General features: G+C 43.8%; 2 protein-coding genes across 2 annotated transcripts; one reads left to right on the top strand and one right to left on the bottom strand.

Moving 5' to 3' along the window:
• Positions 1-224: 224 nt before the first annotated feature.
• On the top strand, positions 225-979 carry LOC126387245 (GTPase IMAP family member 4-like; the record flags this gene model as incomplete). Its single annotated transcript, XM_050039785.1, has 1 exon — positions 225-979. A coding segment is annotated over one exon (500 nt), but the record flags the coding sequence as incomplete, so codon positions are not given.
• Positions 980-6,311: 5,332 nt separating this feature from the next.
• On the bottom strand, positions 6,312-9,729 carry LOC126387246 (uncharacterized). Its single transcript, XM_050039786.1, has 6 exons — positions 9,672-9,729; positions 9,042-9,144; positions 8,641-8,928; positions 7,473-7,616; positions 6,857-6,946; positions 6,312-6,599 (listed from the first exon to the last, which is right to left on the bottom strand). The coding sequence occupies exons 2-6, from the start codon at positions 9,097-9,099 to the stop codon at positions 6,520-6,522; spliced, it is 660 nt and encodes a 219-aa protein (XP_049895743.1). The 5' UTR covers positions 9,100-9,144; positions 9,672-9,729; the 3' UTR covers positions 6,312-6,519.
• Between the last annotated feature and the right edge of the window lie 285 nt (positions 9,730-10,014).

The raw sequence follows: 10,014 nt of genomic DNA, 5'->3' as shown, positions 1-10,014 counted from the left end.
TCACCAGAGCAGTACAGAGACGCTGTCACAGAAAAACCGGAAATGACACAACTCGCTTACCGCAATACGTCAGCACGTCAGCCTGTGTCCATGACATACGACAGTGTATACTTTAGTGTGAGTAGTGTCATATCTGCACATTACAGCTCAGCCTGTCTTTTCCTTATGCTTGAGTTCATCACATCATCAGTACTCTGTTCTGTTTCAGACCTGTCAGACCTGAGGGTGGAGAGTCACGTCAGACTTCAGACCGCTGCAGGAGGCGGGACCTGAGCTGCAGGAGGTCCTGAGGAAGGCAGGAAACAGGTATCACATCTTCAGCAACCTCAAACTCAACGATCGTGGACAGGTCCTGGATCTGCTGGAGAAGGTGGAGGAGATGGTTGGTGCCAACGGAGGAGAGTTTTACTCCAACTACACCTACCAGGAGGTGGTGACGATGCTGCGTCAGAGAGAGGCCAAGCTCAGAGAGTTCTACAAGAAGAAAGTGGAGGAAGAAATCAAACGTGTGGAGTCAAAGTACGAGAAGAAGCTGAGTGAAGCTCAACAGAAGCGTCAGAAGGTGGAGGAGAGGCTGCAGGCTGAGCTGCAGGAGGTGAAGCGCTACTATCGGGTTTTAGAGAGCGGAGTCCGTCAGGTCGTGGAGCAGATGGTGCCGACTGACTCCTTCAGTGAAGTTCTCTCCCAGTTTAATGAGACTCAGAGGCTAAAATTCACTTCTTAACCCTATGGGCCCGAACAACGCATAGTGCGTCCAAATTCACACCTGTTCTTCTCTCTGGATTTTCTCTGCGACCGTTCGTCATAGCAAGAAGCCACACATATCACGTAAAAAAGCGGAACCGCCTCTGACCAGAGAACAGAGAAGTAAGTCAAGATCATGTCGACAAGAAAACGTACAGAATTTTTTTTTACTGCAAAGTGGCAAATATTATCTTGGAGGACATCAGTGCACTTGGGTGACTATTTTTCTATGATCTTAGATGTAAATATTGCATGTTTCCTTCAGATAAANCTTTATAATGACTGTGATATGAGCTTAAAAGTAAAGGCAGGAAAAATACCCCAAAAACGCCTAGGGCCCATAGGGTTAAAGCTGCTGATTAGAACATCACGCCCACAAGCTATCCTGGTGTGTGCAGCACGTATGGTCAGGTGACCAGCCGGCGTGCAGCAGTGACCAACACAGACGCTGAAGAAGAGCATGAGCTCGACCATGAACAGGCTGAGTTGGTGGCAAAAAAAACGCAACGTCTATTACATCACGATACTTTGGATTCAGGTACGGCGACGTTGAACAGAAAGACGTGCTGTGTAAAAGTTTAAAAGTTAAAGTCGCCACGTCAACACGACCAATCTATATCAGCACTTGAGACAGCACAGAGAGAAGTAGGAAGCATGCATGCATGGGGCGTCAGTAGTAGTGGATAGTGCCGGCGCCCCATGTACAATGGCAATGCTTCGCCGCAGCAGTCGCAGGTTCGACTCCGGCTTGCAGCTATTTGCTGCATGTCACCCCCCGCTCTCTCTCTCTCCCCCATTTCACTCTATCATGTACATTAAAGGCAAAAAGCCCGAAAAAATAATCTTTAAAAAAACAAAAAAAGGATGCATGTGAGAGAAAGACAAGTCGTGTAACGTTAAAGACAAAGAGACAACTGAAAGACACCAGAGCCTCATAAACAACATCCAAGCACAGTTACACAAACATGTGTAAGTGTCACGGGGAAATCATAGACTCCATAACAAACTATATAACAAATGAAAAATTGAGCAACTTTGCTCGCTCCGCTGTGTGTACAGTGTCGTGCTGCGCTGCTGTGTGAGCAGTGTGTTTGACTGTGCTCAGTCTGTTGATGGTCATTAACACACTGTCTGTCCATAACAGTAACTCTGTCAGCTCAGTGCCCCCTGATATAATGTAGGGAAACACTGAATCAAGCAACAAGACTCATGATACCATTTATGTATTATATTGTGATCGCAATCGCAAATCGCGATATTGTCCACTCAAATCGCAGTCGCACATTTTTCTCAAATCGTGCAGCACTACTGCTGATGCTTTCACTGTCCAACTTTGATCAAGTTCTCTGGGATTCAACAGGAGACATTACATTTGGACTTTGGAAATATATCTTGGTTCTTTTGTATTCATGTGATGAACTGTGTACAGAATTAAAATCAGCAGGGATTTTAATACAGAATAAAAGAATAACATTTCTGTAAAAAAAAAAAATGAGCTCAGTAAATTTTACCATGACGTGTTATTTGAGGAGAACTTTCATATTCCACTTAATAATGATCGTAAATTTAAATTTTCAACTCTAGAGATATAAACTTAAAAGCTGCAAACATGTCTGATTGTGATTGTGATTGCTATTCTAAGTACTTTTCCATCATAATCGCTGTGATTTAAACATATCATATATCTATATATATCTTTTTTAATTTTGTGGTGTTGTAACAAAATAAAACCTGTTGTAACTTTTTTCAAAAGAAATAAAAGTGTCCTCCCATGAATATAAACCAGTACCTGTGTTTCTCCAGTAGTATCTGTACCTCAGCTGCAACAGGCCTTTATTTTTTAATTCACACCGTTTGAGAAGTAAATTTGGTTTCACTCTTTCTGATCTGCCTCTTTGCCTTGGAACAGTTTTGTTAGAAGTTAAGTAATAATTAGATTTATCTTTTCTCAGTGAGGTGGTGCATTTATTTCTTAGCTGTCTGAAGGTAAACCAGTGGGAGGGGACCCCAGAGTGTCTAGCCAGGGACCAGGCTTTGTTCTTACTGCAGTGGATTTGATAGTTCAGAGGTGGACCCAGGGCCTCATCTGATCTTTTATTATTAACTTCTTGGTTGAAGCATGTCTCTACCTTTCTTTGCATTGTGCTGTTGAGATGAAGATTTCCTGTATCATTTCAAAGTAAAAGCCCTGAGGCATCTCAGGGACAAAATTCCTTGAGTTCCTAACAAGGCTTTTATTGTGAAACATTTGCCGGAACAAGTTGTTATAAATTCAATGACTTGCACAGCTCTCATTTGGTACTTCAAATGTAAGTACTGCCATCTTGTGGCATGTGTATGGTACTACAAATTAATTTTGTGTGGGACATTACAGTTTTTCTCGATTGGTTTGGCTCATTTCTTGAAACAGAAATTACATTCTCAAAGCTTTAAGTGCATTTGGCAAAATAGTCCAATGGTTCAGCACAACACCATGGCTCACCTGCAAAAGGACATATCTCTCCCAAAACAGTTAACTCATGCTTCAAACTAAGTCCCTTTCTCATATAAATAGTCAAGGCCCCCAAACACAAGTTTTCTTCTCAATTGCTTTGGCTCATTTCTTGAAACAGAAATGACATTCTCCAAGCTCTACATGCATTTGCCAAAATAGCCTGGATGGTTCAGCACAACACCATGGCTCACCTGCAAAAGGTCATATCTCTCCCAAAACAGTTAACTCATGTGTCAAAACTAAGCCATTTTCTCATATAAATAGTCAATGGCCCCAAAATGCAAAGTCTCTTTGGCATTGTGTAAGCACTGTTGGTCAAAATGTTTAGATGTTTTGTCACTATGGCAGTGGACCATGGAAATATCACTTATGTCACATTTCAATCTTGGTCCAGACCATTCACTGACAATGAATGGTTACTGTAATTGATGCCTTTTGTCTAGCTACCAGAAATCAAACTGTATCAAACTGAAAAAAATGATGGACCTACACTGTCATGGAAATTGTTACTGTATTTTTATTCACAAACATAAAGTAACTGCCAAACATCACAGTAAAAAGAAAATGTATACAGCAAAATATACTGTACTGTAAACACATCAACACAAAAAAAGGAAAATTATATGCAATATCGTTCACACCAGTAACTCCACCTCAATGGTCGTCCTCCTCATCCTCACTCTCGTGGTCGTCCTCTCTCTGCTGTCTGTCTGGCCACAGATTTTCATCCACATCACACCTGATATTCTCCCTTGCGATGCAACGGGGGAAGAATCTACGTGCATGCCGCAACCATCCCCTGCACTGATCTGCTGTGACATTGTCACAGCAAGCATCCATTGCTTCAAGCAGGGACCTCTGGTTCTGAGCCCGATGCTCATACACCCCCCACCTCCAAGCAGAGAAAAATTCCTCAATTGGATTGAGAAATGGGGAGTAAGGTGGTAGGAGCACCATTAGCAGTCTTGGGTGGGCAGTGAACCAGGCCCTGATGAGCGGGCCGCGGTGGAAGCTGACATTGTCCCACACAACTACAAACTTTGACAAGTGAGGCCCTACCAAACCTCTCTCATTTTCTGGGATGAGATCTGAATAAAGGTGATCCAAAAAGAACAGGAGCTTTTGGGTATTGTATGGGCCAAGTGTGGGAATGTGGGTGGCCACACCATTTTCAGAAATGGCAGCACACATTGTTATATTGCCCCCACGCTGGCCTGGGACATCCACCGTGGCCCGGTGGCCAATAATATTCCGGCCACGTCTTCTTCCTTTGGCCAGGTTGAAGCCGGCTTCATCCACGAAAACAAGGGTGTGAGGAGTCTCATTCCCCTCCAATGCCATTATTCTCTACAATACAGTACAACAAAATATCAAATCAGTTATACGGTAGAATCATACCATAACAGCAAATTACATAGGAATGTTTTGTGTTCTCCACCAAAAGTTCAATATAGTGGCCTCTGTGCTTTACTGTAAACAGGTTATAATGATAGATAACCAGTAACACACCACTGACTTACATTTACATACTGGAACCGCAGCTCTTTCACTCTATCAGAGTTTCTCTCAAATGGTACCCTGTAGAGCTGTTTCATGCTCATCTCATGCTTCTTCAATACCCTGTCTATTGTTGATATGCTGATAGTGTTGATGTTCTGGAATGTTAGATTGTCCTGTATTATGGTATTACGGATCTCTCTTAGTGTGATGGCATTATTTGCCATCACTATATTGCAGATCTCCTGTTCTTGTTCTCGGCTGAGTAGTGTTCTTCTGCCACCAGTACGAGGTTGTCGTCCAATCCTAGACATAGAATTCACAAATAGACAATATTACCATTTGTATTGTGATGCACTGTCCTGTCCTGTAGACCTACTGTATGCCTTATGAATTTCTCACAGAATGAGTTACCAATTGTACTGTTGTTTTACTGTTACGTAATGTACTGAAATTCTACTGTAATGCATTGCTGTACAGTAATTGGAATACTATTGTAAACTGTACTATCAATACAGTAATTCCATTGTTGAATGAGTACATAGGCCTACCTGTTTTCCCTGCGGAAGGTTTGGATGATAGAAGACACTGTAGATCTGGGCACATTCGGCTGAACTCGACGACCTGCCTCTGCCATTGTGAGGCCATGATTGATCACATGGTCAACAAGTGTAGCCCGAATTTCATCTGGAACGGCATGGTGTCTTCGTGCCCCTCGCCCTCTTCCACCTACTCCACCACCACGCACCCTTACTCCTCCTCCTCTTCCTCTTCTTCTTCCTCTTCCTCGAGCAGGCAGTTGGTCATTGTTTACCTGGCCAGGTGCCTCCATGTTCAGAAATTGTATTGATTCTGGTCAAGCTCTATATGTATGTTTGGCAAAAATCATACTCATGGATAGCACCTGTCAGGTAACTAAACATACCATTTGATTGGTCATCTGAGATGTGTTACACACCCCCTTTATTAGTCAATTTCTAGATTCACCAGAGTCAATTTATCAATCAGCAAAAGATATTCATATCATGTAATGTGATGTTACACATGGTATTATGTTCCTGACTAATTTTGACAGTTGAATGAACTCTTGTGCATGTGATGGCTGACACAATGAAATAATGCTGACATGTTTTGGAGAGTAAAACCATTTGACTGACAATCAACAGTTAGTTTAGATCAGCAAGATATATACAATTGGTAATTGTGCTAACTGTAGGCAACTGTAATCAATCATTTGCAAAGTGTGCTAAGACATTTGCAATTTGTTGAAAGGAATGAGAATTTGAAATCTGTTGTGAAGAAGTGCCCAGTGGTTTGGAGGGTTGTCCATGTTGTTTTGAGAATGTAATTTCTGTTTCAAGAAATGAGCCAAACCAATTGAGAAAAACTGTAACACACTCACAGTGACTGAGACAGTAACACTTCAAATGATCCAGAAGAACAAAGTGTTGAAAATAATGTGATGATAATGTTGAATTTATTAAATCACAGTGGTGGACATGTACATTATACTCAGTTCATAAACACATTATGTCCAGACCCTGCACTTTTTATCACTTGTTATGACAGTGTCGAGTGGAAGCAACTCCCTGATGAAAAAAAAAACAGTTTAAATAAAAGTACAAAGATAAAATAACAGAATCATATAAAGGCTCCCTACATAAGTTCACTTTATATTTATTTATCAAAAATAATAATAATAGTTGAAAAATGAACACCGGACGACAGTGGACGATGAACTAACGGTGAGCTGAGGTGAAAACAAGCTGATCTCTGATTGGTCATCACACGTAGACATCTTCTACATCCTCAGACATCTGCTCTGTGATTGGTGTTTCCATGGAAACAACAGGATGACATGGAACTGTAGAGAGGAGAACAAGTTAAGCGGCCTTCACATGATAAGAACAAAGTTCTAATAATTTCAACTCTGAGCGCAGCGCTCAGGCGGAAACTCCGAGTGGTGTGCGACGCTAAGGGTAGCGGTGCCGCTTTGTCAGGTGTTGCCGCCCTCTCCATAGACAAACAATGGGACAGCCAGCGCAAAGCGGTTTTACAGCTGATCATGTGTAGAGGCCTTTAGCATCTGTTAGCTTCTGTGTGTGTGTGTGTGTGTGTTACCATAATGAGACTCCTGCTTCTCCTCTATAGCTTTCCCCTTGTTGCCATGGTGACCGTGCATTGTCACATAAACATTTTCCTCCAATGGACCTGAAACACCACAGCAGATTATAATCTGTCATTTCTATTGTTATCAACAGATTATAATGTGTCATTTTTATCGTAAACAGATTATAATGTGTCTTTTTTGTCGTCAGCAGATTATAATCTGTCATTTTTATCGTAAACAGATTATAATGTGTCATTTTTGTCGTCAGAAGATTATAATCTGTCATTTTTATTATTATCAATAGATTATAATGTGTCATTTCTATTGTTATCAACAGATTATAATCTGTCATTTTTATCGTAAACAGATTATAATGTGTCATTTTTATCGTAAACAGATTATAATGTGTCATTTCTATTGTTATCAACAGATTATAATCTGTCATTTTTATTATTATCAACAGATTATAATCTGTCATTTCTATTGTTATCAACAGATTATAATCTGTAACTGAATCAATATCAGTTAATTAATGTCAGCAGGATATAAACTTATTAACTTTTCGAACAATGAATCTTTTAAGATTTTAAAGACGCAGGTTTCTGTGTCTCTGATTGGCTGATGTACCTGTGGGGTTTGTCCTCTGGCTCCTCTTCCTCCTCCTGAGGATGAAGAAGATGATGAAGAGCAGCAGCAACAGGAGGATGCAGCAGACCAACACAGACACCACCACACTGCTGCTGCTGCTGCTGCTGCTGCTGTTGCTGTGGTCTGGGGACGGACAGACAGACGGACAGAGAGACAGGTTAAAAATAGTAAAAATATATGTGTGTCACAGAGGGGACTATGGGGACGGAGGGGACATGGGGACAGTCGGGACAGAGTGGACAGAGAGGGGCAGTGAGGACAGAGGGCACTATGGGGACAGAGGGGACAGTAGGGACAGGGAGCACTATGGGGACAGTAGGGACAAAGGGGACAGAGGGGACAGTAGGAACAGAGGGAACTATGGGGACAGTAGGGACAGGGGGAACAGAGGGGACAGTGGGGACTATGGGGACAGTAGGGACTATGGGGACAGTAGGGACAGGGAGCACTATAGGGACAGTAGGGACAAAGGGGACAAAGGGGACAGAGGGAACAGAGGGGACAGTGGGGACTATGGGGACAGTAGGGACAGAGGGAACAGTGGGGACTATGGGGACAGTAGGGACAGAGGGAACAGAGGGGATCATGGGGACAGTAGGGACAGAGGGGACTATGGAGACAGTAGGGACAGAGGGGACTATGGGTACAGAGGGGACAGTAGGGACAGTAGGAACAGAGGGGACTATGGGGACAGTAGGGACAGAGGGGACATGGGGGACTATAGGGACAGTGGGGACAGAGGGAACAGAGGGGACAGTAGAAACAGAGGGAACTATGGGGACAGTAGGGACAGGGGGAACAGATGGGGACAGTGGGGACTATGGGGACAGTAGGGACAGAGGGAAAAGAGGGGACAGTGGGGACTATGGGGACAGTAGGGACTATGTGGACAGGGGGGACTATGGGGACAATTGGGACAGAGGGGACTATGGTGACAGTAGGGACAGAGGGAACTATGGGGACAGAGGGGACTATGGAGACAGTAGGGACAGAGGGGACTATGGGGATAGTGGGGACAGAGGGGACAGTAGGAACAGTAGGAACAGAGGGGACAGTAGGGACAGTAGAGACAGAGGGGACATGGGGACAGTAGGGACAGAGGGGACTATGGGGACAGAGGGGACAGAGGGGACATGGTGGTCCTCACCCTCCACAGTGAGCAGGAAGTCCTTCCTCAGCAGTCGCGTCCCGTCCTGGTCAAACACCTCCAGGCTGTAGCTCCCTGAGTCGTCGCTCTGAACGCGGCTGAAGCTCAGCGAGCCGTCGCTCAGCAGCTCGCAGCGCCCGTGATGACACGTGGTCACGTTGTTCTTCAGTGACATCACCAGGCGGGGGTGGGTCCACCTGATGTCCTGTCTGTTCCTCGCCGCCTGCAGGGGTGGCGTCAGCAGGACGGCGCCGCCGCTGCGTGCTGTGACGATCTCTGCAGAGGCCGCTGGGGTCAAAGGTCACACACACACACACACACACACACACACCTAATTATCACATGACGGCTCTGACAGTCTGTTACCATGGAAACAACCCATGACTCTATGAGACTCTGACCATCACTCTTCATCATCATCGTCGTCATCAGGATCAGTAACCAGAGAAGAACCAACATGGCTGCTGTCGTCTCTGCTGGCTCCGCCCCCTCAGCTGTCAGTCACTGTGAGGAGGAAACGCACACTTTCAGTGGTGTGTGTGTGTGTGTGTGTGTGTGTGTCTGCTCTCACTTAAATATTTAAAACAATAATCAGCTGTAACAGACGAATGAGTACTTTAAATACTCTAATTACATTCAGCTGATAATACTCGGATACTTTTACTGTAACTGTATTTTTAAATGTTTATATTTCTACTTTCATTGAAGTAAAAACTGAAAGTATTTTTTGCAGCACAGCTCGATATAATTACATTAATTATTGATCAGCTGATTCACTGATGATCAGTTATTGATTATTAATACTGCCACAGTCTTATTGATTAATTTCATCTGGAAGGAAGCAGAAGGGACTGAGTGGACGTCCCCACAGTGTCTCACAGCAGGAGGACGTCCCCACAGTGTCTCAGGACAGAGGACAGTGTCAGAGCTCAGAGCGGTCCAGAGCGTGAAGTTAATCTGTGTATCAATATATGATCAATATATGATCAATATATGATCAAATATGAATGTAAATGTGAGTTTGTTCCTACCTGTCTGAGTGAAGACGAACGGTGACAGTCTGACTGTAAGACACGGAAATGAAACAACACCCCCCCCCCACCCCCCCCACCCCCCCGACCACACTGTGTCTCAGTCTGTTCATGTGACACTGAAATAGAAGAGAAACACACACTCTGACACACAGACTGAACATCACACACTCTGACACACAGACTGAACCTCACACACTCTGACACACAAACTGAACCTCACACACTCTGAGACACAGACTGAACCTCACACACTCTGACACACAGACTGAACCTCACACACTCTGAGACACAGACTGAACCTCACACACTCTGACACACAGACTGAACCTCACACACTCTG

This window comes from Epinephelus moara, unplaced genomic scaffold, assembly GCF_006386435.1.
Source record: "Epinephelus moara isolate mb unplaced genomic scaffold, YSFRI_EMoa_1.0 scaffold3069, whole genome shotgun sequence".
Classification (NCBI taxonomy): Eukaryota; Metazoa; Chordata; class Actinopteri; order Perciformes; family Serranidae; genus Epinephelus; species Epinephelus moara.
Note: the sequence above shows the minus strand (reverse complement) of the source record. Positions and strands in the feature narration are given on the sequence as shown.

Excerpts from the sequence above, each read along its gene's own strand:
- LOC126387246 (XM_050039786.1), bottom strand. The coding sequence starts at position 9,099 with ATGTTGGTTCTTCTCTGGTTACTGATCCTGATGACGACGATGATGATG. Across the intron at positions 8,929-9,041 it reads GATGATGATGAAGAGTGATG|CGGCCTCTGCAGAGATCGTC; the intron begins GTCAGAGTCTCA and ends CTTTGACCCCAG. Across the intron at positions 7,617-8,640 it reads CTTCCTGCTCACTGTGGAGG|ACCACAGCAACAGCAGCAGC; the intron begins GTGAGGACCACC and ends GTCCGTCCCCAG.